Source organism: Neolamprologus brichardi, chromosome 5 (assembly GCF_056152115.1).
Source record: "Neolamprologus brichardi isolate AB-2024 chromosome 5, ASM5615211v1, whole genome shotgun sequence".
Taxonomy (NCBI): domain Eukaryota; kingdom Metazoa; phylum Chordata; class Actinopteri; order Cichliformes; family Cichlidae; genus Neolamprologus; species Neolamprologus brichardi.
In genome coordinates this window covers 31,233,151-31,261,096 of record NC_142108.1, presented here as the reverse complement: position 1 = coordinate 31,261,096, position 27,946 = coordinate 31,233,151, and the positions used below count along the sequence as shown (strand labels likewise).

Below are 27,946 nucleotides of genomic sequence, written 5' to 3'. Positions count from 1 at the left end.
GTAATGTACCAAAACCTCTGGCAACAAACAACCCAGAGCATGATGCTACCGCCACCATGCTTGATAGATGGCTCAGTGTTCTCAGGTTTTTCAAGCCTAACCTTTACACCTCCATGCATTCCTTTTGTCATCGTTGCCTGATAGCTCAATCTTTGTCTTGTCTGACCATAAAACTTGAGAAGGCATCTGGCTCGTCCATGTAGGAAGCCACAAATTTCAGTCGAGTTTGAAGGTCTGTGTTGGAGCAGGGTTTCTTTCCTTCCATCTTGTAAAATGCACTTCACAGTGACACTGGTGTTCCAGTAGTTTCCAGATCATGCCAGACTTGAGCTTTGGTGGTTCCTGGGTTACTTCTGAACATCCTAACCAATTTCCATTTATTTAAGGCTGATGGATTGGATCTTTTTCCAGACCTCGGCAAAGTGGTGACATATCCAAATAACTTGGATGCAGTTGAACTGACGATCTTGTTAGAAATGGTTCCAAAGAGGCTTTCCCAAATCTATTATTCTACTTCTTAGAGCCTCAGTGAGTTCCTTGAACTTTCCCCTTATTCCGAGTATTAGTGAAACCAATGAGTGCTGTCAAACAAATCATTGTTATGCTGACATAGAGAAACTACCAGTTGTAGCCAATCACTAATTTAAAAGCCTTTGGCACTGTCTTTTAACTTGACACTGTAGAACCATCAGCACCCCCCTATTAAAATATTTCAGTCAGTTTATGCATATATCTGAGCTTGTGTGGATTGCAGAAAATCCAAAAATAAACTCAAAACACTGGCATATGTAAGTGTAGAAATGGATGATCTGGCCAAATAGTCAAATGATAACATTCGGTAACATTTTGATAACATTTTCTAAATCACAATTCTCTTATGACTTAGCTTAGAGCAGATGATCTCTTTGATTCGAGGCTAAAGGGTTCATTCACAAGCATATCCATCCTGTTTCCACTCTGACCTTACTGCTAAAGATATTATCATAAATGGTGAATTGTGTCTCAGTGTCCCAACACTACAGATCGTTTCACACGATTCTGTCTTTAGCAGTGTTGGTCAAGTTACTTGAAAAAAGTAATCAGTAACTAATTACTGATTACTTCCCCCAAAAAGTAATCCCGTTACTTTACTGATTACTTATTTTCAAAAGTAATTAATTACTTAGTTACTTAGTTACTTTTTAAAAACACGATTTACAACCTGAATAGGTGATAAAGTGATAGATCTTTCAGCCCAATTCTACTTTTTCTGCATAATCCATCATACAAAATGTAATCAAATGGAAAAGTCTCTTTTTAAAACTTGTTTTATTAGTTTTAATCTTTTAACTTTATGCATCAAGCAAACATTAAATTATCTGCAACATTCTCTGACTGGAAGAAATTAGTTTAATATTTAAACCTATTTTCTGCACATTCCAGCACATAAAATAAAATATTTTTTGTGTTTACACTCAGTCTTTCAAATAGATGCAAGTAAAACACAGCAGAAAATAAATAAAGTCAAAGACTAGCGGTCCTGTTGCTCTATTTTCACCTGTAAAGCAGGAGTGGGGCACGCGGAGGTTTACCCTGGTGCAGGTGTGCTGCGGTCAGTGGAAGGATCCGCAAGTTTCTCTGTGAGTTTCCCATCACGTCGTAGCTACTCGGTGCTTGCTCGGAAGTTTAGGGGTTTTTTTCGCTGTAAAAAGAAGTTTTCTTCCCACGCACAGCGGACACTAATGTTTTTGTCACTTTTTATGGAATCAAACTCAAAGTAAGGTCAGTACTTCCACGCTTTAAACGCTGCACGCTCATACTCTCTCCTGCACTCGATATATGATCCATTTTTGATCTGCACACAGCTGTTGTCACGAACGTCGCACTTGCTTACGTCACTGTCATGAGACATTCTCGCAAAAAAAATCACGGTTTTAGTAACGCAGTAACACAGCGTTCCTACGGGAAAGTAACGGTAATCTAATTACCGTTTTTGCAATAGTAATCCCTTACTTTACTCGTTACATGAACAAAGTAATCGGATTACAGTAACGCATTACAAGTAACGCGTTACTGCCCATCTCTGGTCTTTAGTTTTCAAAATAACCGACAGAAGATGAAGATCGCATCCAACCCTATTGTTTACGTAGAACAGGACAGTTTGGAAGGATTTCAGGATGCAATCTGCACAATTCTTCTGAAAAGCAAAATACACGCCAAATTAGGATGCTGCGTCCCTTATTTTCTATTATAATTTTGTAATTGACAAGCTTGCCCACTTAATAGATTTTTGTAATCTCCCTCTTCCAGCTTTATTGTGCAATTAACAATGTTTAGGTTCCACTCAACAGCTGAGAAAATGTTTTTTTTTGGCGCAAGTGGACCAGTGGAAAACACCTTTTCAATGGAGTGTTTATTTTGTGAATAAACATACAATCAGTAGAAATCCACTGCCTGCTATTAATCTGTCATCTTTTTCCTCTCACCTTGTCATAGAGCACTTCCAGCTGCCTGTCGTCCTCCTTCAGCTGCGCGAGCTGCGACAGCACTCGACGGCCAAAGTGCAGGTAGACCAGGCCGGCGGAGCTGAGCTTGGTCAGCCATGGCTTCTCTGGACAGAGGCTGTTGAAGGTGTCTGAAAAAGTCCTGAACAACAGGAAGGAAATGTGTTTATTAGTCTTTGCCTTTTAACACTTTACCATATATACTGTGTAGCAAGAGAAGAATGGATTATTTATTTAAAAAAAAAAAAAACTTGTGATATTCATATTTCACTCTAAAGGCCAATCGCTAGACTTTTTTTCTGCTCATAACAAATAATTTATATTTTTTTCTCCTCTTCAGCAAAATGCTACATCTAGCCATGTGCTTGAAATTATCAATAATAACTGGTTTGTAAGTGTGAGCTCACATAACCACTGGAGGTCTCTCAGACACGTGCTGAGATGGGTGGGCTCCAGCACAGAGTCACTGCTGGTCATTTAATTCAGGCTTAATTAGGATGCTCGGGCAGCAGCACAGCGGAAAACCGACCAGCAAATGAATGAGTGACACACAGGGAAGTAGGGGGTAATCACAGCCATTAAAGGGCTAATTGGCCGTGCAGAGGCATTTCTATGCTGATGATCATAAGATGGAAGTGAACGAGAGAGAGGAAAATGAAGAACGGCTAAAAGAAAAAGCACTTATGAAGAAAAAGTCATCAAACTGTTTGTGTGAAGTCGAGATCAAGCGACATCTCGCTGCATTAAAATGGGACAGTTCAGCTGAGCGCTGGTGATATTTAGGCATAAATTAAGTTTTATTTAAACATAATTAACATATAATGGGCTTCACATACTGCACCAGCTGCACCACTTAATGTTGCTGGTGTCTCTCTGTGTCATTAGAGGAAATTTACTTATTCAGAATTATGCAGATGAATCTGTCACTGATACCTCCAGGAGCTGGACTACAAACCGACTCCAAAGCAGCCTCGATGCCTCATTACAACCATGTTTAACCCCAAATGTGAATGTTGTCTACAAAACACTGATTACACATTAACTCAAAATACTTTTAGATTAACTTAACTCAGACCTTATTAGTGAATTTCTCTTTTTCTTTAGTGACTTAAATTACTGTAGAAACTTGGAGATGTTTTGATAAAGATTCAAAATGTCTCCAGGTTTTGCCTCCTGTGGTGGACAGAGATGGGCAGTAATCGTAATCCGATTACTTTTTTCAAGTAACGAGTAAAGTAAGGGATTACTATTGCAAAAACGGTAATTAGATTACCGTTACTTTCCCGTAGGAACGCTGCGTTACTGCGTTACTAAAACCGGGATTTTTTTGCGAGAATGTCTCATGACAGTGACGTAAGCGAGTGCGACGTTCGTGACAACAGCTGTGTGCAGATCAACAATGGATCATATATCGAGTGCAGAGAGAGTATGAGTGTGCAGCGTTTAAAGCGTGGAAGTACTGACCTTACTTTGAGTTTGATTCCATAAAAAGTGACAAAAACATTAGTGTCCGTTGTGCGTGGGAAGAAAACTTCTTTTTACAGCGAAAAAAAATCCCTAAACTTCCGAGCAAGCACCGAGTAGCTATGACGTAATGGGAAATTCACAGAGAAACTCGCGGATTCTTCCACTGACCGCCGCGGCACACCTGCACCAGAGTAAACCTCCGCCTAACCCTACTCCTGCTTTACAGGTGAAAATAGAGCAACAGGACCGCTAGTCTGTGACTTTATTTATTTTCTGCTGTGTTTTACTTGCATCTATTTGAAAGACTGAGTGTAAACACAAAAAATATTTTATTTTATGTGCTGGAATGTGCAGAAAATAGGTTTAAATATTAAACTAATTTCTTCCAGTCAGTGAATGTTGCATATAATTAAATTTTTGCTTGATGTATAAAGTTAAAAGATTAAAACTAATAAAACAAGTTTTAAAAAGAGATTTTTCCATTTGATTACATTTTGTATGATGGATTATGTAGAAAAAGTAGAATTGGGCTGAAAGATCTATCACTTTATCACCTATTCAGGTTGTAAATCGTGTTGTTAAAAAGTAACTAAGTAACTAAGTAATTAATTACTTTTGAAAATAAGTAATTAGTAAAGTAACGGGATTGCTTTTTTGGGGGAGTAATCAGTAATTAGTTACTGATTACTTTTTTCAAGTAACTTGACTAACACTGGTGGTGGACATTTTGAACAAAAACGGTCATTCAGATCATCTCAAAGTGGAAGGGGCACCTAAATGATGTGTTTTTGTATTTGGTCAGTGTCAGAAACTCTGATTTTGACTCGAAAGACAAAGACTTGCAGTTCACAATGTCATCTAATGCATCTAATTCTGTCGCTTCCAACAAAATTGCTTAATCAGGACTTAATACACACAACCTAATGAGAATAAAAATTTCCTCAGACAAACAGGATTAAAAGTGCCTCATTATATTTTCTCTCACTAACCCAAAAGAAACAGAAACATCTTTCATATTCAGATATGTAATATGTTGAATAATCAGACAATTGTTATCTAAGTACTTTGATTTATTCTTCATGTTAGAGTTGTCTTTTTTACTAACTGCTCAGCTCATTTTTGTGACACACACCTTATCTGTGCAACACTTGCAGCACCTCACCCTGCTTTTTTTAACCAGCCTCTCCAGGAAGAAAACACATTAAAGAGATTTGTTTTCATTTTACTCTGATGCGATTATTTTCCATATATTCCTGATAATAACAACAGAACCAGAACGTCAGTGGCGTAGCGGCTCATCCGGCTTATCATCCATCTACATTCACAGGTTACTGTAATGTGTGAAGTACACAAGGAAAGTGGAGAGTTTTCTTGTCACTGGTTGGCTGTATTCAGTGTTGGGGGGTAACGGAATACATGTACCGCCGTTACGTATTTAAAATACAAAATATGAGTAACTGTATTCCGTTACAGTTACCGTTTAAAAAGGTGGTATTTAGAATACAGTTACTTTGTTGAAATAAATGGATTACACGGCGGTACTTCCCTGTTTTATATTGTGGTGGGTCAGGACTGTTTGGGTTTTGTTTGACAGCTACGTTCTGTTGTTCCAGGCGGCAGCGTTACGGTTGCCATGGTTACAGGGTGACGCTCTCTCTGCGTGTTTCCTGGGTGAGAGAGCACCTGTTGTTGTTGTGCTAAGCTAATAGGCAGAATGCTACAGGTATAGCTCTAAAGAATGTAGCATCATAGGCAGTGTAGTCCGTGCTGCAGGGAGAATGGACTGCCATACCCGTTATGTGTCTGTGAGCGAGGGAGGGAGAAAAAGGAAAAGTATGAGCTGTCATCGAGCAAAAACGGGAGCTGGAAGCATGTAAATATAATAATAACCACTGCAGCCAAGAAGAGAGCCTGACGAGCCCAGTTGTAAGTAAGCTATTAAGACTCGACTGTACACCGTGTTCGTGTTTTCCTCCAAAAACAATAAGTTCAGTTGGAGCAGCCTTTCAACGCCTCTCTCTGTCTCTCGCAAGCAAAGTTGACCCAGACAACAAAGTAAAGCTAGTTTTCGGCTACGAGCCCGACACAGAACCCACCGTATTAGCCAGAGGTCCCTTTACTACGGTTCGGAGCCGCGGACCTTCAGTAACAGTAATAAATCACAGCAATAGTACATTCATGTAGTTGTAAACAGCATGATAATATATTAAGTAATCCAAAGTATTCAGAATACGTTACTCTCATTGAGTAACGTAACGGAATACGTTACAGAATACATTTTGGGGGCATGTATTCTGTATTCTGTAATGGAATACATTTTAAAAGTAACCTTCCCAACACTGGCTGTATTGTACAAAATAATGAGAATTAATGGAGCAGCGATTCTTGTGAACATGGAAAAATGTCCATAAAATGCCGGATATTACCTCGACTTTACAGCTTGTACAAGGATGAATTCTGACCAATGCTACAGCAGGAGCAGTGACGCTCTTGAATTGTGGAAATACAGCTGACAGAAAGACTTGCAGAGCTGTTTGGTGTTGGTGTGGTTTGATTTGTCCACTTCGTTTCAAACCTGCTGGATGCTCCCTTTGTTTAAGTTATCCATGTCATTAAACACCAAGATGTACTTATTTTTCAGATTGTTTCTGTGCATAACTAGAATTCACAAACACATGAAAATACAGCAAGAAATGTAGTGACTCAGCTCAAACACTGTTTAAAAAGAATACTATTACTTGGTAATTTCCCAGTTTCCTGTGCGGTATAATAAATGATGGAAAATGAGGGCTGGGAAGAGAGATAATGTCTAAGAGCAAATTTTGCCCGTTCGTGGGCTTTTTTGAAAGGCAGATAGTAAACAAGGAAATGCATTTTCATTTATAGCCAACTGTAAACAAATAATAGAACAGACTCTCAGAGAGCTTCAGATACTAAATGATCTATGGGGCATTGCTGATTACACTTTTCCCATCGAATGAGTTCAGCAAGAGTTCTTAAGTGAACTCACTGTATTGCAGTAACTGTGATTTAATTTAAAAAATATTGTACTTTTGAGAGGCAAGCACCAATGACTCCATACATTTGCACCATTATTGTCCATAAATTCATTCATTTTCTTCCATTTATTGAGTTCAGGGTCACTGTTGGACTGCAGCTTATTCCAACTCACATAGAGCAACGGCAATGTTTTTATACATTAGTATGTACAGAGCACAGCCTGAACAGGCTGCCAATCTATTGTAGAATTACAATAAAGGGCTTTTCTATTATTCTAGAAAGGCTCAGCTTGCTGGTGGATTTGAAACTAAGACCTTCTTGCTGTGAGGTGACAGTGCTAACCACCGTGCCACCACCATTACTGATATTCATATTTAGACCCAAATGCAGACATTATCACAGTAGATCAATCTCAAATATTAAATAACTGATCAACATTTGGTCACGTTATAATGCAGTGGTCCCCAACCCCCCGGGGTTTTCAGGGTTTCCCCGGGCCTTTTCCCGTGTTGTAATTGAAAGAAATATTTCTGCGTTACGACAGCAACCAGAGAGCGTTAAGGGCAGAGAGGAGGATGTTACTTTCAATGTTGTTGGCGCATTTCAGGAGGATGCTGCTAATAAAGTTACACAATTACATTGTGAATTTGCGTTTATCACTATATTTACAAACTACCAAATTTTGTCTCGGTCGTATCGTTTTATTTTGTTGTATTTAGCCGCGACCAGTGTTGGTCAAGTTACTTGAAAAAAGTAATCAGTAACTAATTACCGATTACTTCCCCCAAAAAGTAATCCCGTTACTTTACTGATTACTTATTTTCAAAAGTAATTAATTACTTAGTTACTTTTTAAAAACACGATTTACAACCTGAATAGGTGATAAAGCGATAGATCTTTCAGTCCAATTCTACTTTTTCTGCATACTCCATCATACAAAATGTAATCAAATGGAAAAGTCTCTTTTTAAAACTTGTTTTATTAGTTGTAACCTTTTAACTTTATGCATCAAGCAAAAATTATATGTAAATTATATGCAACATTCTCTGACTGGAAGAAATTTGTTTAACATTTAAACTTATTTTCTGCACATTCCAGCACATAATATTAATATATATATATATATATATATATATATATATATATTTGTGTTTACACTCAGTCTTTCAAATAGATGCAAGTAAAACACAGCAGAAAATAAATAAAGTCAAAGACTAGCGGTCCTTTTGCTCTATTTTCACCTGTAAAGCAGGAGTGGGGTAGGCGGAGGTTTATCCTGGTGCAGGTGTGCAGCGGTCAGTGGAAGAATCCGCGAGTTTCTCTGTGAATTTCCCATTACGTGGTAGTGCACTCCCGGTGCTTGCTTGGAAGTTTAGGGTTTTTTTCGCTGTAAAAAGAAGTTTTCTTCCCACGCACAACGGACACTAATGTTTTTGTCACTTTTTATGGAATCAAACTCAAAGTAAGGTCAGTACTTCCACGCTTTAAACGCTGCACGCTCATACTCTCTCTGCACTTGATATATGATCCATTGTTGATCTGCACACAGCTGTTGTCACAAACGTCGCACTCGCTTACGTCACTGTCATGAGACATTCTCGCAAAAAAATCACGGTTTTAGTAACGCAGTAACGCAGCGTTCCTACGGGAAAGTAACGGTAATCTAATTACCGTTTTTGCAATAGTAATCCCTTACTTTACTCGTTACCTGGAAAAAGTAATCAGATTACAGTAACGCATTACAAGTAACGCGTTACTGCCCATCTCTGGCCGCGACACATTAAAGTCCAGTCCGTGAAAATATTGTCTGACATTAAATCGGTCCGTGGTGCAAAAAAGGCTGGGGACCGCTGTTATAATGCACTGAAGATATGCAATAAATACATGAGAGAAGGAAAGCTGCAGTATCCAAAAATCATTTTTCCTACATTGTTAAAGGTCCGAATTCAGTGAGAGTAGCAGTCAAATCTGCAAAAAAGGTTTCCATGGTCTGCAAAATGCAGAGCATGTTTGTCACCGCTGAAAAATATGTTTACTCACCTATAATTCTTTGTTAAGTCAAAGCAGTGAGTGAGCCGAGCATAAGCAACTAATCTTAATAATTTAACTGGGTATATATTTTTTAGCCTTCAAATTTTTAAAATGTATTTTTAAACATTTTCTAATTAGTAGTCATTTGATATTTGTAAATATATTTATATATATAACCACAGGTCCTTTAATGACTTGCGCTCTTGTAACTGCATGCTATTTTATTTGACAGAATGTGTCTGTGATTCATTGGTGCTGCTGTCAGCTCAATCTGTACGCTGTCACTGTTTTTAAAGAAGTGAAATTGAAACGAGGACTACAGTTGTTCTCGCCAGCTCCTTCTCTAACTTCCTGTCGCACCCAGCCCACTTCCATTCATCTGTGCCATCACAACCATCTTGCCCCCCATCCGGGCATGTGAGTGACAGCCACAGCCTCCTGTGGCCCCGACGGCACTGCTGCAGCCTCTGCGCCTCGTGAACCGACAGCAGGGGGGCGTTCAATTCAAGGAGCGCTAATTATCACTAACCGCCTGCGAGGAAGAGAGCCCTGGCGTATCTTTATCGCCGTGGTCATAAAAGCTATGGCTGATTATCATCAGGACATTAAGCTGACAAGACACCTGGAATAGGCTGATTACTCGACGTGATGAGACGTCGACTGAATGCAATCATCAGGAAGAAATTCTACACAAAACACGGAGCCTGTTACCTTATGATTCATGCAATCAGGGTGCTTCAAAGATGTCAGAGCAGAAGCCACCCAGAAATGTAGTTTCTCATCATTAGAGCTCAGATAATGAAAGGAAATCCCAAAGGCTGTACGATGACGATGTTCAAGTGGGAAAAATCCAGGCGTAATAATTCCGATAAATTATTTTGGCTTGCCGAAGACGGTGCGCCTCAGCGCTTGGAAGTGACTGGAGATTGGTGCGTGAGCTGCTTTAAAGATTACGCTTCCTTCCATTGGTACATGCGTATATTAGAGTCTGACCAATATAGGATTGTTAAGTCTGATACCAATATTTGGTCATTTCAAAATCCAACTAGAAAAATTTGCATTTCCTGCGAAAATGCTGTGTGGATGCCTTAACGCTGAAGATGTCTGCTGAAAAAAGCTGAAAAAGTTGAAAGTTGAAAAAAACGTTGCCCTGAGCAGGTTTTGAACCTGGCCCTTCTGGTCTCATGGCAGCTACTCATCTCACTGAGCCAAACTCATCCGCCCAAAGAAGAGGTGGAGAGACTGACAATTCTGCTGAAATGAGCAGAAGCTGCTGAGAATTGTGCTGAAAAGAGGTGAAAAGGCTGAAAACTTTGCAGAAAAAAGGTGAATCAGAAGAATTTCTGCTGAAAAGAGGTAAAGAAGTAGAAAGTTGCGCTGAAAAGAGATGAATCAGCAGAATTTCTGCTCAAAAGAGTTTTTTCTGAAAACAGCTGAGATTTGTGCTGAAAACAGGTGAAAAGGCTGAAAATTTTGCAGAAGAGGTGAATAACCAGAATTTGGGCTGAAAAGAGTTAAAAAAGTTTAACTGTTAACTGAAAGAAATGTTGCCATAAGCAGGATTTGAACCCGGGCCTCCCAGTCTGAGAACGGATGCACATCTCACTGAGCTAAAACACAGGTGAACCCGGCAAGGAAAATCAGTGATGAGATGGCAGAAATGGGCAAAAAATATTGCAAAAAAAATTCAATATCTCAAAAAGTATAGAAGTTATGAGAACCAAAAGTCATAGCCGGCATTAGCAGAAAGAGCAGAATTTTTTTAAAGTTTGAATGGCGAAAATTGGATAAAAACTGTGGGAGTAGTTAAGTGCCAAAAAGTGTACGGAAGCAACTAGAATATAGTGGAATAAAGAATAAAGAGAAACAGGAACTCAAAAGGGCATCCACACAATAATCTGATATGTCAGCTGTTTCTATCTAAACAAAGTGGCTGACAGGGAAATAGAGAGTTCCCTCTGTTGGACAAACTATGTAACAGCAACACTCATAACATGGCTGAGTGGTGTTTCTCCTGTATCTTCTTTATCTTTTAAAACTTTCTTTTATTGATCCCTAAAACTACCAATACAGACAGAAAACACGAATAGCTCAAAATGCAACACCATGTTTTTTACAGCACTTGGAACAAAGAAAGATTTTAATCTTAAACTTGAAGTGCAATTTTTCAGCTGGCATAAAATTAATCTGTGATATGATCCAACAGTGAAGATTAATCTCTCCCCCAGTCTTAGTTCAGAGCACATAATATTTTAGAAATCTACAGCTATAAATTTCTCTCTTTTCAGCAGCTTACTGCCAGAACTGCACCTCTGATGGTGGTCATAGCGGTGCCTCTTTGGGTCAAACTCTCCTCCAACGTCCACAACAATGTCGCACTCCGCCAGCTGTGCAGGGTCCCTGGTGCGAATGATTTCTCCATCCTGTGCAGCAAACAAAAAGAAATATATGTCAAACTAAATTAATAATAATTATTATTTTATTATTTGTTTACTTGTATAACACTTATCAACAGCAACACTCAAAGTGCTTTCCAGAAACACAGGATAAAAGAACAAACTAGCATGAAATTAAAACAGCAAACCCTCGATTAGTCTTAATCGATGTGGGAACAGTTAACACGTTTCTGCCTGAGCATCTGAGGCTGCTCGGTGTTTGGTACGGGAACAGCAGTTTTAGTATATATTCTGGGCCCAAGTCATGAAGGGCTTTTAAAGTAATGACTATAATTTGAAAATCAGTTCTAGAAGTAATGGCCCGCCAATGTAGAGTCATTAAGACTGACGTAATATGTTCAGTGTTCTTGGTTCTTCTAAGAAGTCTGGCTGCTGAATTTTTCACCATCTGAAGTTGATTTAATGCTTTCTGATTGAAACCTGTTAAAAGACCATTACAACAATCTCACCGGAGGGAAAAGAGAAAAAAAAACACGTGAAAAATTAGACCATAGAAGCCCAGCCCTGTGTTTGGAGGTCCAACCTTTAAGCTTTGACTGTATAAAGTATACGTCAATTCAAATATGTAATCAAAATGTTTCTGCTAAAGTACGCATAAATCACAGACATGTAGAGGTAATCAAATATGGTATTTTTGTTACTAATATAAATTATAAAAATTACAAATATAAACAACAGAGTGCCACAAAACAACGGTACAGCTACAACAGGTTATAACCTGGGTTTGATCACAGGTTTTATTAGGGCAGTGCAGCAAATCTCTGATCAATATTATTTTATCACCCATATTAAGTATTTAGAGACAAAATGTGCTATTAGGTTGAGATTAACTTAATTAAAAACTCCCTCAAATGCTCTGCAAACCTGGCTACACACACAAAAAAAATATTTTTAGTTTATTCAGACCATAACACTGAAATGTGTGACATATTCACCGTATTACGGCTCATGCTGTAATAGTTTTTGCTATCCGTTTACACACAGCGCCCCCTTTTGGTGATTTTTCGCATTACACTGGATCCATCAACAGAAGACAAGATTAAGTGTTTTTTCCTAAAATGCAGATGTGGCTTTATTCTTACTGTGAGGACTTCCTGGGAGGATTTAAATTCTACCAAGCCAGTAACGATGAGCACAGTGATTACATTAAAAAAAAATTAAAAGCACAGCGTGGAGTTAGCAATAACCCCAAACATGTTTCTATCAATCGGCAGCGTGCTGCACCCACCGAGTACTCGGGTAACTGCTGGAGGAAGAAACAAGCCAGAACCTCGTCGCAGTGGAAGGTCCCGTTGTGGGTTCCGATCTTTGTAACGGTCATGTTTTCGGTGCAGAGTCTCTTCGGCTCACTTGACATGTAGCGCGTTTCTCCGTTAGCAAAGTGCACGGGCGAACTAAAGCAGCTAACCCGCGAAAATACCCTTCGTGACACACCTGCCGCTTCACTGGTTACCAGAAAATATCTGTTTTTTGTTAATTTAAGCGCCAAAGAAAAAACACGCACGACCCACATCCAAAGAGTAATCCACGAGACGCGCCAGTGGCGGACAGGTTTGACAGCCGGACCGGATGTGCTGCTCCTGTTTAGCGCACTAAAAATGCCGGGTAACATTTTTGTTGTTGTCACCATTGTTATCGTTGTGTTGTTTGCCTTTATGGGCTTAAATAACTCACGCAGACAGTGATAAACAACACTGGTGACAACAACACGGGTAATTGTTGCGATTACATTATCTCAGAAGCTCGTTTGCAGGAGAATGCTTTTATGCTAGCTCAACTTGTGTACAGCAGAGGACGCTGCAGAGTTAAAAAAGCAGGACTTGGACACTGTATTGTGCACAAATAGTTAATTATGTACTACTGTACATGATTTATTTTATTTAAAAAGTATATTCTACAATTACATAATAATAAAAAATAATAATGTTAAATTTACAAGGATTCGCTGTTTCGTATTCTCATACAAAATAGATATTTGTCAATGAGAGAGGCAAGAAAAGATACAAGGAGGTGAAGTGAAGGTGGAATAGTTTAAATGCCTGGGGTCAACTATCAAAAGCAGGGGACAGTGCACAAGAGAGGTGAAGCAGAGAGTGCAGCCAGGGTGGAGAGGGTGTAGGTTAGAGTCAGGGGTGATTTGTGAGAGAAGGATGGTAGCAAGATTCAAAGGAAACGTTTACAAGATTGTAATGACACGTGCTGTGATGTATGGATAGAGAAGGTGGCAGTGACAAAATGACAGGAGGCAGAGATGAAGACTTTCAGGCCTATAGTGTGAGGTAGTGCAATAAATAAATAAAAATAGTCTCATATCTATTTTTATGTATAGCACTATATGATATATACAGCAGTGATGAAAATTTAAATAAATAAATAGAGTTAAAGAAAAATGTAAAAGAAATGAGACAGATTGTGCAAAAGAGTCGGGAAATGGCATTAGAAAATAATAACGTGCACACTTTAAATCTAAGAAACAGAAGCAGGAAGGTAAAATACAGAAATGTGATGGGGCTCCAGTTGAGCAGCTTGGACACAAAGTTACAGAGGCAAGGCTGAGATTGTTTGGACATGTACAGAAGAGGGCTAGTGCACACTGTTCAGTGGATCCTGAAGATGGAGATGTAGGCAGGAGGAAAACAGGTTTAAATAAAAAGCAACACAGACACTGCGACAGGCTGTGCACTTTTTGTGCGTGAAGACGTTGTATCTCTCATTCAAGAGGAATCTTCAGTTCTACAACTGATTGAGACTCCAGGTATTTAACACCTAGCTGGTTTATCCCATAGGATCTCTTCCAGGTTGACGCATCCACTACGTATTAAATACTCGGGACTCTCCATCAGTTATTTTTAAACTAAAAAAAAACCTCTTGGATGAGGTGAAAGTCCATTTTGTCTTATTTTCACCTATTCACAGCTTTGTGCATTTTTAATGCAATCTGAGGTCTTGGTGGTTACAAACCTTTTTGTTTTTTTTTCCCTTTCACAGTTATTTAGGCCACTGTTCCCGCTGGGATGACACAAGAAAAGGTTTTCTACCCTTTGCCCCAGTCTCTGCTTCACCACACTTCGCCACGCTTTCGTTAGAGTAGATAAAGTCATCTTTGGAGATTGATGGCTTCGTGTTTGTCCTGACAGGCAGTGTCAGCTCCTGGGTGTGTGTCTTTCTAAATTACATCCAATCACTGTCAACTTTCCATCTCAAGGATAATGTCAACAAAAAAGATGCACGTGACAACAAAAGAGTCTCAGCACAGTTAAAAAGTTAGTGCATTAGAAATGTGCATATGAATAAATACATATGAATATAAATGCAAATAAACATTTTCCTGGTCAGCTTTGTTCTGCACCGTTTTACACCTTGATGGGCAAAAACTGTAATGTTGCTCCTTTTTAAATGAAATCTGCAATACAGTGACAGGTTTTTAATATGAATGGACACGTGCATGAATAATATTGAAACCTTGAGTTATTGCCTTGGACTGTTTCCTGCCGTGCTGGAATTGGGATGGGATAATTAGTGAGGGTCAGGATCAGCGCTCACCCCCAACTCTCGTTCTCGCGGTATTACCTTCAAGGTTTATTGACAAGGTAATTAGCCAGATGGGACCCCAGTAGTAGCAGCAGGGCTGAACGGAGGTAGCACGGTTTCAGGGCTTTCCCGTGTGAAAAACTGCTGCACTTTCCTGCTTTGCAAACCGATCTACCAGCGGAAACCAAACAGCAAGCCTGCAAAAGGTAGGCTTTTGTATTAGCGTTATGAATGCACAGCCTGCTTCCTGCAGAGCCTCATTCATTCTTCCGATGTCGGTAATATATTCTTCCTGTCCAGTTTTAACGATCGCACGCAAATGTCTCACTGGCATCAATTCATACTGCAGCTGCTTAGCAATGCAGATGTTCCCTTAATATCGGGACAAAGAGTCATGAAGCCTGACACATTTAAAACGGTAAATACAGTCAGAGAATATTTGCTGCGATGTTAGTCTGACGTAGAACCACCAGGTGGCGCTGTGTCTCGGTCATTTAACCAAGTTGCTTCGTCGTCTGTATCACCAGTTCAGCGGGCACATTGGCAAGTCTTTATTTCAGCCTAATGAAATCGATAAACATTGACTTGGAGTGGGGGAGTCCACAGAGAGGCCGGTGTAGGGTTTCTCCTGTAAAGGGACTTAAGAAGTCGACGCCCACACTCCATCATTCTATGTATTTCCTCTGAAGCCCCGATGTTATTCGTCAAAATACACAACTTGTATTTTATGGAAGACTACGAGGGATTTTTTAAGTGTCCCGGAGAAACTGAGCTCTACTCGGAGAGATTTAAAGGATATGAGACAAACAGAAAACAAAGAAAAACAAACGTCGTCCTCACCTCCAAATCATTAAACTGCCATACTGTTAATAGAACTCAAGCCCTCACAATTGCATATATAATACTATTTTATATGCTGTTAAACTGCTTAGTATAAAATGCCAATAAGAAAAAATGGACACGCTTCTGTCAATGGCTTTCCTCTGCATATGTGGACATCACCAGCAATAAAGCACTGGGACACACAGGAACCTGCTCAGTAGTGGATTTATATTTATTTGTATACGTATTTTTATACGTACATAACATCACATATATAGCTGGATATAAAGCCAAACCTCACAAAAGAAGAAATGAATTTAAAAACACCTTTCCCATAACAGGAACAAAATATCCTAGATGATACAGTCTGTCGGATTCAATAGAAAGATCAAATATACATCTAGTCCATGAATACCTTAAAAAACATTATATGGAACAATGTACGTCAGTTTACGAGAGGTTCTTGGAACCCATCCACTACCAGTGTTGGGGAGTATCGGAATACATGTACCGCCGTTACGTATTTAAAATACAAAATATGAGTAACTGTATTCCGTTACAGTTACCGTTTAGAATACAGTTACTTTGTTGAAATAAATGGATTACACGGCGGTACTTCCCTGTTTCATATTGTCGCGGGTCAGGACTGTTTGGGTTTTGTTTGACAGCTACGTTCTGTTGTTCCAGGCGGCAGCGTTACGGTTGCCATGGTTACAGGGTGACTCTCTCTCTGCGTGTTTCCTGGGTGAGAGAGGCCTTTTTGTTGTTGTTGTGCTAAGCTAATAGGCAGAATGCTACAGGTATAGCTCTAAAGAATGTAGCATCATGGGCAGTGTAGTCCGTGCTGCAGGGAGAATGGACTGCCATACCCGTTATGTGTCTGTGAGCGAGGGAGGGAGAAAAAGGAAAAGTACGAGCTGTCATCGAGCAAAAACGGGAGCTGGAAGCATGTAAATATAATAATAACCACTGCAGCCAAGAAGAGAGCCTGACGAGCCCAGTTGTAAGTAAGCTATTAAGACTCGACTGTACACCGTGTTCATGTTTTCCTCCAAAAACAATAAGTTCTGTTGGAGCAGCCTTTCAACGCCTCTCTCTGTCTCTGCTAGCAAAGTTGACCCAGACAACAAAGTAAAGCTAGTTTTCGGCTACGAGCCGACACAGAACCCACCATATTAGCCAGAGGTCCCTTTACTACGGTTCGGAGCCGCGGACCTTCAGTAGCAGTAATAAATCACAGCAATAGTACATTCATGTAGTTGTAAACAGCATGATAATATATTAAGTAATCCAAAGTATTCAGAATACGTTACTCTCATTGAGTAACGTAACGGAATACGTTACAGAATACATTTTGGGGCATGTATTCTGTATTCTGTAATGGAATACATTTTAAAAGTAACCTTCCCAACACTGTCCACTACATATAATAATCGTAAAAAAACAGGACGACAACAATTCCTCATTTAATCCTCCAGGATACACTGTTATATGGGCTTCCCTTTGATTTCCCTTCCCTGTCAACAACTCTTTTCAACAGCCCAACCACCATTCCCCGTAACCACTGACCCTCCAGCTAACTGAAAATGTCTGGCTGTAGGGGACCTCTCATCATTTTTTCTAATGTAATTCATGTGTTCAGAAATGTTAGCTATCAACTCCTTCTTATTGTTCATAACAAAATTCAGAAGGGAGCTTTATTAAATATACTATATGTGTGGTACTAAAAGTGAATGAATGAAAGAACGTGGTTAATGTAAGAAGTTATGCCTATCAGTCTGTTTTGAAAGTGGGAAAAAAAACAGTCCGATCCTTTATGTTCTCATTTCAGGGAAAAGCACAGTGATCACAAGGTTAAATGAGTGTATTTCTGGGATCAGAAAAATGTATAGAAATAACTTTTTGGCATTTACTATCCTATGCCAAGGAGACATTCAGCTGTTTCAGTTTAAATGGGAAAATAAAACGTCCAATTGTCTGTCCATCCATAGTCATAGGGCAAAAGGCAGGGTAAACCCTGGGATCACAAGGCTAAACATTTGCAATGAATTTAGTTATTTTGTTGTGTTTTTGTTTTGTTTTTGCCTGTGAACATTTAAGCATCGTCTTATTTCTGTCCATGCTGCCAGGTCTACTGAGTGTATTTGTTGCATTATTGCTTTTGGATTTTGTAGCCTCTAAACAGTACCACGGACAGCTCACTCCTGACCTAACTCCATCATAGTTTTATGGGACTCCTTTTTTCAGTTAAATTAGTGATTCTTAATACAGCTAATGTGTGAGTTGGTCAAGTAGGTAATTACCATAACCCATGTACCCGTGTATTTGGTGACTGCTGCATTATCATGCTGAAAAATGGAAAAACTTTCCATCTGAAGAAGAGTTTTACAGGTCTGCCACTTCTTTATTGTCCTATTCAGGCTCCTCAAATTTTCCTCAAATTTTTTGAGAACGCACTGCACCTCGTGATGTGATACACCAGGTTTTCTGTCACATCACATAAGAGTGCTTTGGGAATCACCTTGTTGTTGCAAAAATATGATTTCATGCTTGTCAAATGGCAAAGGGTGGAGTGCCCACTCTGGGTCGGGGATGAGTTCCTGCCCCAAGTGGAGGAGTTCAAGTATCTCGGGGTCTTGTTCGCGAGTGATGGGAGAAGGGAGCCGGAGATCGACAGACGGATTGGTGCTGCGGCCGCAGTTGCACCGGTCCGATGTGGTGAAGAGGGAGCTGGGTGTAAAAACGAGGATCTCAATTTACCAGTAGATCTACGTCCCTACCCTCACCTATGGCCACGAGCTGTGGGTAGTGACCGAAAGAACGAGATCGCAGATACAAGCGGCAGAAATGAGCTTCCTCCGAAGGGTGGCTGGCCTCTCCCTTAGAGATAGGGTGAGAAGTTCAGCCATCCAGGAGGGACTCAGAGTAGAGCCGCTGCTGCTCCACATCGAAAGAGCCAGCTGAGGTGGTTCGGGCATCTGATAAGGATGCCTCCTGGGTGAGGTGTTCTGGGCATGTCCCACCGGGAGGAGGCCCCGGGGCAGACCCAGGACACGCTGGAGAGATTGTATCTCTCGGCTGGCCTGGGAACGCCTTGGTGTTCCCCCGGATAAGCCATAGGAGGTGACTGGGGAGAGGGAGGTCTGGGCTTCTCTGCTTAAGCTGCTGCCCCCGCGACCCGGCCCCAGATAAAGCGGAAGAAGATGGATGGATGCCTGTCAAATGTGTAATCTTTCTATAGTGTCATAAATTCGACTAAAGAAAGGGGAACAAATTGTGTCTTTGTTACAGGCTGCTAGTAACCGAGTGCCTAATAATACAATTTAAAATTGGTTCTTTGCTAAGTTTTCTGTTATGTGCAGATAAAACAGTGGTTCATCTTACGTGCATTTTTATGCTTTAGTGATTTGTATTATGGGATTTAACAAACAAGCAAGCAAAAACATGAAAATGGTCAAGGACAAGGACTGGATTGAAAATGAGTGAAAAAGCAGCCAATGTCCATCCAAAGAAAAACTTTGAAAAGCGTCAGAAAGGCTGAAAAACTATTGATCAAGATCGCTTTCAAAAAATACAAACAAGTGTGGTGCAAAATGCAAAATATAAGAGAAAGTATACAAAAATATAAAGAAAGACTTTTTCATAGTGCTGTACTTTGTAGCAAAATTAATATTAATGGATTAAAAAATACTTTTGCAAGAACTCCTTTTTTGGCAAAATGTAATGGGTTCAAAAGTTATTCTTTCAGAATGGCAAGAACACGCAGAAGATGAGTTATTTTGTTATATTATAGTTATTATGTTTCTAACGTAAAACACACAATCGAGAAGAAACAGTAACTAGTGAGGACACACAGTTAAAGCAGATGTGTTGTTTTTTTTTTTCATTGTTACCAATGCCAAAATCACAGCGACTCTCTGAAAGGAAATTTTAAATCAAAAAGAGAAAATCCAGTTTCTTGACTTGTGCATGGGGCACAGCTGCCTCTACCTGTTCCCAGAAAAGAAATGAGTCATGGTCACAAAAAACTCAAATAAACAAGATTAAGATTTTTTTTTTCTTACCCAGCCTCGTTATACTGCTGACCACCCAGCTTTACTGTTCCCCATTGGCTTGTCTCAAACCATGAGTTACAGTTGTGGGTGGTGACCCAGAAAACGTCACAGTGCCTGTGATCTGCTGCTTCCAGCTTTACATGCTGCATTGATGGGAAATGAACCTGCTTTGGCTTTCCTTAAAAGGAAGACTAAAGCGGCTTTCAATCAAAGGACCATTATTTGCTATTGGACAAGTGGACGTCACATCCAGCGGTGCTACAGCACTGCAGTGGCTGATGTGATCGGTAGAAAATCTGATGTTTTGCTTGGGTTGTTAAAAAGTGAACATAAGAGAAAAGGGGTGTGGTGAAAACATTTATATAACGTATACGTTATGCTTTAAACTACACATCTCATTACCGACTAAAGCTGTGGATTAAAGTTAATCCAAACAACCTAATGTTGATTGTATTCAAGATTAAAAACACAATATTAAATTATTCATATTTAATATTTTAATATTAATTTATTAGTGTATAAATTCAGATTCATATGTATGTTAGGATTCAGGTTGTGCACTGAGAAAATATGTATCTGTTTAATATTGCTCCTTATGTGTCATTGTCCAGCATCCTAAGAGACAAAGTTCATTAACATAAGCTTCATATAATGAGATACAAACTAACTCCCCTGCAGCCAAAAAGAGAGGAGAAAAAAACCACCTCAAAAATAAAACAGCATAAAATCATCAACATAATTATTAACAGTCCCCCTTTAACAGCTGGTGAGCTGCTAAACTCCCAAGGGTATTTGGGAAGTGTAGTTAATCCAATGATAATCTTGAGCATGGTTTACACATATTATCGCTTTAATTGCTACGTGTGCTGTGCAATTATACCGTCAACAATTACATGGCTATAGTTTACTTGCCTGTCTGAGCAGTTAGTTCCCCGTAATAGATGCCCTTTATCAACACATGCAAGTAGAGCCAACAAAACGTATACTAATGGATTTTCCAGCACATAATGAAATAATTATATGCTCAGAAATAGCGAGATAACGCTGATCCATTATATAAATTAGCAAAGGATGTCGGGATAAAACAGGAGATGCTAAGATAAGAAGATACTGACAATTGAAGGTGACGATGGCTAACGAAGGTGTGTGTATGCGTGCATACACGTGTGTCCATCCATTAGAATGCAGAGTGCGTTCTCCAGTGTGAGTCACCCTCCCATCCACCCACCCACCTCACACCACCAGCAGCAGCATCTAACTGCAGTCACCACCCAGAATTACGCCTCTGACTTCACACTGGCCAACTGAGGATTCTGTTTCTACGGCAACATGCTCCAGATTCCTCCCCCTCTCATCTCCAGCAGCCCTCCCTCCAATCTTTTAACCCCCCCTACCCCACCCTTCCCAGCACAGACCATGTGACTTTCAGGAAGGCTTCTCCAACCTCCCCTTTATTGTTATTAACCCTCTCCTGACTGGACCGCTGCCAGAGGCTCTCAGCAGCATGCTGGCTGGCTGCCTTCTCGCTTCGCAGAGGTTTCAAAGGGAAATCAGACACATCTCTAATCTCCCTCGGAGATCAAAGCATCGCTTGATCTAAATGTTGGATTAGCATATTTTAAAACACAACTGAATGAATCACTATGTTTCCTTAGTTGTGCAAGACACCCCCTAAACCTATTTACAATAGTGGTCTCTGAATTTAAAGAATCTGTACTGTATATTTACATGACTGTTAATAATGACCATGGATAACTTGGCTATCTATGTGAAAGGGTGTGTTTGTGACAGATCCTTCTATGCTGTTCTTTGTCGTGTCCAAATTCATTGGCTGCATCCTCCTGAGGACCCGGCCTTCGCGGTCTACGTGGGCCGTGTCCTCAGAAGGTCGGGTAGGCCGGAAGTAAACGGCCGTGAAATGTGACGGTCTAGCCTTCTGATTAGCGTCACCGCTGTCTCGGTGGAGTTTAATAAACTCGGCCGTCTGCTCCTTGCTATCTAAAATATAGCAGGACACTGGAGTAAACTCTCGACCGTCTCACACTTCTGTTTAATCAGTTTTCTGTTTGACGTGACCACCCGGGGGATTAATAAAGTTTTATTTTATCTAATCTAATAACTTTAATCTCAGCCAAACCGATTTACTCACGAACAAATAAAACACTGAAAAAAACCCAACAATAACATTTTTAGGTTGTCTAAGTGACTTATATATTACGTTTAACCCGAGTAGCGAAAGTCCGCGGTGATCTGAAAATGATGTGCCGGGAGTTGTGCCGTTCTTGGCGGCTCCAGTGACCCTTGACTCCCGGCTTGCTATCGAGCTGGTGGGTAGCAGACGTCTCCGAAAACGTCGAAGCACTTTTGCAAATATGCGATATCTTGATAAACTGAGCAGATATTTGATGTTTACACAGCTACTTTCTCGCCTGAAAATATGTTTATTTTGTGACCCAGAAAGATTAATATGAGTCATTTTAAAACTTAGTAGCGGCCGCCATTGTTGGAAACTGGAGTTTGGCTGGGCCGCGCTATGAATTCTGGGATATGATAGGCCACGAAGGACACACCCGACCCATCCTTCAAATTCGGGGAAAAGGAGGACGCATTTGTCGGCTGCATTCGGAGGAGTCTACGAATTTGGACAGCCTTCGGCGTGTCGCTGTGACGTAATCAGTCTACAAATGCGGCCTCAGGAGGATGCAGCCCATGAATTTGGACACGACCCTTGTTTTCAAACCCACTGTACGCCATCTGACCAGCATCAAACAGCAATGTAACACCTAACTAGTGAGCATAGTCATGCATGAAGCTGCTAAATGGCCAGGGATTTCACACAGAGTTGGTGGAGACCAACGACGGAGCTAAAAGGCAGCGAATAGCAGACTGGGATGAATCCAGTGACCGCGTGACTCTAACATTAACATCAGTGATGCTCTGTTGCAACAAGTGCAGGTTTTTTTTGTTTGTTTTGGGGTTGGGGGTTTCCAAGTCAAAATGTTCAACTTTTAGCGTAGATGGAATTGGAGTTCGAGAGCTAGCTAAGATTTAAAGAGGAGTCGGAGAGTAATAAGATTATAAAGATACCTGAGCTGCTGCTTCAGTAAGAACCTACCTTAAATGGTTGCTGAATATTTTTATGTCGTATTGTAAGTATAGCTATTGTCTTGAGCCACCCCTCATTTTTTTATATTTTGCTAGGAAAAGTTGCAGCAATTTATTGAAACGTGCAAACATAAATGCGAATACGGTATTTAAGTCAAAAACATAGTCTGCACAATTCTAATAAGCTGAAGAGTGAATATTTGGTATGAGCACTGTTATTCTTTAACACGCCCTGAACTCTCTTATGAAGCTTCCTGGAGGACATTCAAAACTCTTCTTGGGATGTTTCTGCCTTTTGTTTCACTTCTTTGTCAAGATGATTCTACACTTTCAATAACGTCGAGGTCGGGACTCTGGGGAGGCCAGTCCATGACCGATAGTGTTACATTGTGTTTTTCTGTCCAGGTGTGCTTTGCATATGCATTGGCAGGGTGTTTGGAATCATTGTCATTGCTGTAAAATGTAACTGTTGTCAATAAGATGCATTGCAGGTGATATTGCATTGTGGATAAAAATCTAATGTTACGTTTCTGTGTTCATAATTTGATCTCCCCAACACCACTGACTAAAATGAAGCCCAAACCATGAGTGTCTCCACTGTGTTTTACAGATGACTGTAGACGCTCACAGCTGGAAGTCTCACCTGACCTCCTTCCTTCTTATTTTCAATCCAGTTCTTGTGTAATTTGGCCTGTTGCTCAAGAAAAAACATAAAGAAACTAGTGGTGGCTCAAGACGTATGCACAGTATTGTAGATGATAGTTAGGAAGATTCTTTTTTAATGACACAGCAGCATTTAGTTGTTGTAAAGCTTGCGTACACTGGAAGCAATTCTCTCCACTTATCGTTTTGAAGCGTAGGCTGGTTATTTGCAGACATTCCAGGCTCCAGTTGCCTAGGTAACCCCCTAATGTATTTACTACCAAGTCATATGTCAGTCATTGGTATCCAGCACTATCCAGAAAAATGGATCTTAGGTCCCGCCCACTTGGCTTCATCGGCGGTAATTTTGCCCTCAGTCACAAAATAACCACCGGTGATGGTAGTACAGCGACGTAGCAAGTGAAAGACCGTGAATCACTTCCAGTGTGGATGCAGCCTGATGGTTATACATATATATGTATAACAATATAAATCCCAACGGTTCCATAGTGCTCCTGCCATTTTCACTTGTATTCAAATATGTTTAAGTCATTATAGTGGTCATGTTTTCATGTCTTTGGTAAAACAGGACATGTCACACTGTGTGACAGCAGATCCCTTTCCTCAGAAATAAGCATTGTAAAACCTCAAAAATAAACTTTACCTGTCTCTGAAAGGTCAAAGGATTAATAATTAATTTATTAATACGACAGTGGCTATTTGGATGATCTGATATCGTCATGTTGGTGTTGTTCCCAGATCATCATGAAAATGTTGTTCCAGGTTCAACATTGCAAGTGACCAATCACATTATTGTGACGTTATTCTTTTGCGCACCAACCCATTCGTGCATTTATGAAATTCCAATGTTGCAAGGACAATATCAATTCTGCTTAGCGTTTATTAAAGGGTCAGGGTTAGGGTCAGGGTTAGGGGCCGTTGATCGGCGGACAAAGGCGGTTTCTCGCAGCTTAAGTACAGTTTTTTGTTTTACGCCGGTTTTTCCCGAAGTCGCAAAAGTATGACATCACAACATTCTGATTGGTCACTTGCAATGTTGATCCTGGAACAACCTTTAGTATGATGATCTGGGAACAACACCAACACGGGGATATCAGATCGTGCGTGGCTATTTAGACACTCCAAGTATACCTGCAGTTTAAAATTAAGTATAGTATGGGGAAATTTGTGATTTGGGCCAAAAATGACTGTTGTGAGAGCTTGAAATATGAACAGTATATAAAGATTAAATATGTCAAATTTCGTGAAAAGGGATCTGTCACAATGTTAAACCTGAAGGAAATCACCTGAATCACCAACTTAGCTTAACTTCATCGAGCCTTACGACTAATTTCAGATTTGTTTTGGTTCATTCTGGTAATTCTCACAGTATCGTTCAGCAGACAGTGAATTTTCAGTAAGACTGGTGACAAATAGAAAACAGTCACAGCTGGTGAAACGTCTTGTGGCATGTAGGAAAAAGATTTTCCCTCATCAGTTAGAAGAGATCAAAAATGTACAATAAGACATTAATGGTGTTCATTGTTTACTGGATGTGTAAACAACTGCTTGCTTGTCACACATTAGTTTCCACTGGTGTTTTTTTGCACAATTGTGGGTGAGTTTCATAAAAGGTGTCAAACACACATCCTTTAGAGTTTTGAAATGGAAAGAGGAGCCACGGCATCCGGCAGTGATCTCACCTGAATATTGCCTCATTGGCACAACTGTCTCCTCAGCATCCCATTAGGAGACACGTTGGGTTGTATGTGTGTGTGTTTGTGTGCACGTGTCTGAGCACGCGCATGTGTGAATGGATGGACTTCATGAATGAAAGCTGGGTTTTTTTTGTTTTGTTTTTTTCCCGAGCTGCAGACAGGAGGTGAGATCATCTTGTTGGGATGGAGACTCCCCCCACCCACTTGCAACACTCTCCCATCGCACATCAATACTGGTTGGTGCCAATCTTAATGAATCCCATCGACATACAATATGGATAAAGCAAACAGTACTGACAACTAATTAATGAAAGTGCTGTCCAATATCAGCCTCCCCCAACAAACGGGAAGAAGTCACTCCGCAGTGCACATTGGCACAGGTGCACAAAAATGCAGACACACACACCTTTCTTCAGTCATTAGAAAACTCCAAAAATGTCTGCCGCTCTGCTGTTGGCTTCCAGTCAACACGATGATGAAGCACAGTGTGAAAATCATCTTTGCTTCTTATGTTCACCTTCACTTATGTTATGAGTGAGCTTTAATGATGAGCCACCTATTCAGCTACGTGTGAGTGAAAGTGACAATGAGTAACACAAGGGCCTCTCGATGAGGATCCATAAATAGCCTTTCAAGTAAGCCAGAAGCAACCCTCCCCCCTCATTCTCTAGTCTACATCCCGCCACACACACACACACACGTATACCCTACCACCTTCCTCCTAACCGGACTTGGACAATCTGTGTCCACTTGGCACGAGGCCTCAAAAAACATACTGTATATTCAGCAGCAGAGCCGTGCATGCGCACATGCACACACATGACATTCCTCTTGACATTCTTCACTGCAGGAGTCTGTTAATTCCCTCCTACAGATTATGATACATGTTGCCAAACAATGCTGCATTTTTACATCAGCTTTTTGGATGGACGCCACAGTACCTCTGTAGTCCAACTGCTCTTTAGAAGCTTGATTTTCATTTTAATATATATATATATATATATGCATAAAGTAGGGATGCAATGATACCAATTTTTTCAAACCGATACGATACCGATACTTGGATCTGAGTACTTGCCGATACAGAGTACAAAAAACGATACTTCTACCACACACACACACACACACACACACATACAATTAATTGGAAGACAGGTTTTATTATATTCCCTGCCGATAAAAAATAAAATCTTAATAAAAATGACAACAAAAAAATTTCAAGTGAAAAATAAGCACTTCTGTTAAATTATTGCAGAGTCTCCACATTGTAATTTTACAAAATATCACTGAACTATTGTCTCGAGCTTTCAGAATAATAAATAAACACTTCTGTTTGGAATAAAATAAATACAAATTAGGTTTGCGAATAAAATAAACTTTTAAATTATTGCAGAGTTTCCATATTGTAAACAAACAAACAAAATAATTATTATTAAATAAATAATAAAATACAAAAAATTATAAAATAAATAATAAATAAAATAATAATTGGCCCCCTAGTGGCCAATCTAAAAACTACAACAGAAATGACAAGCCACCCTCTGATTAATGAAATAAGTTGGTATCGGTTCATGGTATCGGGTAACTTTTACGAGTATGAGTACACACACATTTTACAGTATCGGCCCCGATACCAGTATCGGTGCATCCCTAGCAGAAAGAGTTTAAGTGTAATTTGCCAGGCAATCTGAATTCCAAATCTATTGTGTAATTGTTTTAAAAGTAAATGGGATCCCCATCGAGTATCGTTCTTAAAAGCTGTCGCTGTGCAGGCTGGCGGCTTGTATCTAAAACACGCGATACCCTTCAGCGTTCCTTCTGTTCTCGTTTCTGGTGGAGTTACCACAACAGGAGCTGAAGCTGCGTTGGTGGACATCAGAGGCAGCAGCGTTAATCCTTAGAGGCCTGAGCATCACTGACGAGGGGCCTTCCTGCAACTACAAGCTCCACTGAATAAATCATGAAGAAAGTTTTAACGAAAAAGATTGAAATAGAGGGAAAAAACAGAGTGTGCTTCTCTATTCAGACCGCCTTAAGACACAGTGAGAAGAGGATTGTAGATGGGGATGGCATAAAATAGCGAGACTGATTAAAACTACTGGGTTTTCCTTGCAAAGCCCAGTTTCTTCTTCATGTGATATTAAAACCCAAATGAAACATTCATAAACTGCTTTTTGGCAAGGGTGTTTTGAATGTTCATTTGGGAGAGTAAGCTATGAGATAATGCTCCTTCACATTTGAAAATGATAAGCATTAAAAATTACTATCAAAATAAAGTAATTAAATATTTAGAAGTACTGAAAAGGATAATTTAGTCTCTCACAGAGTCTGACTGTGTTCTTTATTAAATTGTTAATAGGCCCAGTATTAGTTTGCTATTGCTCTCGGTCCCCTTTGATGGACAGAATTATAAAAGAACTCTTGTTTTCAGTCTGCTTCTTTATTACAAATCTTATTTCAAGCTTTAAAAAAACAAAAATATGTCTTATTTTCACTTGGCGAGGATTCGGGTAGACACAGAATGACTCAAAGATGAATAAATGAAAACAGAAGCAATCAGTTTCTCCTTGCTCAGATTTCACGAGGGGCATCAAACTGAGCCGACACAGTGATCTTTTTTCATCGTGACTTCATAC

At 39.9% G+C, this 27,946-nt stretch overlaps 2 protein-coding genes across 2 annotated transcripts in view; one reads left to right on the top strand and one right to left on the bottom strand.

Moving 5' to 3' along the window:
- myg1 (myg1 exonuclease) overlaps positions 1-13,082 on the bottom strand; it is a 32,071-nt gene extending 18,989 nt beyond the window's left edge. Inside the window, exons 1-3 of the mRNA XM_087841059.1 lie at positions 12,666-13,082; positions 11,292-11,404; positions 2,466-2,625 (exon numbers count right to left, since the gene is read on the bottom strand). Coding sequence (XP_087697185.1) covers positions 2,466-2,625; positions 11,292-11,404; positions 12,666-13,067 — 675 coding nt within the window. The 5' untranslated portion in view covers positions 13,068-13,082. The remainder of the gene's footprint in view (positions 1-2,465; positions 2,626-11,291; positions 11,405-12,665) is intronic.
- A 1,944-nt stretch (positions 13,083-15,026) lies between these two features.
- Positions 15,027-27,946, top strand: part of LOC102793411 (mitogen-activated protein kinase kinase kinase 12-like) — a 34,182-nt gene continuing 21,262 nt past the window's right edge. The window contains exon 1 of the mRNA XM_087841058.1: positions 15,027-15,174. The gene's annotated coding sequence lies outside the window, so the exon portion shown is untranslated. The remainder of the gene's footprint in view (positions 15,175-27,946) is intronic.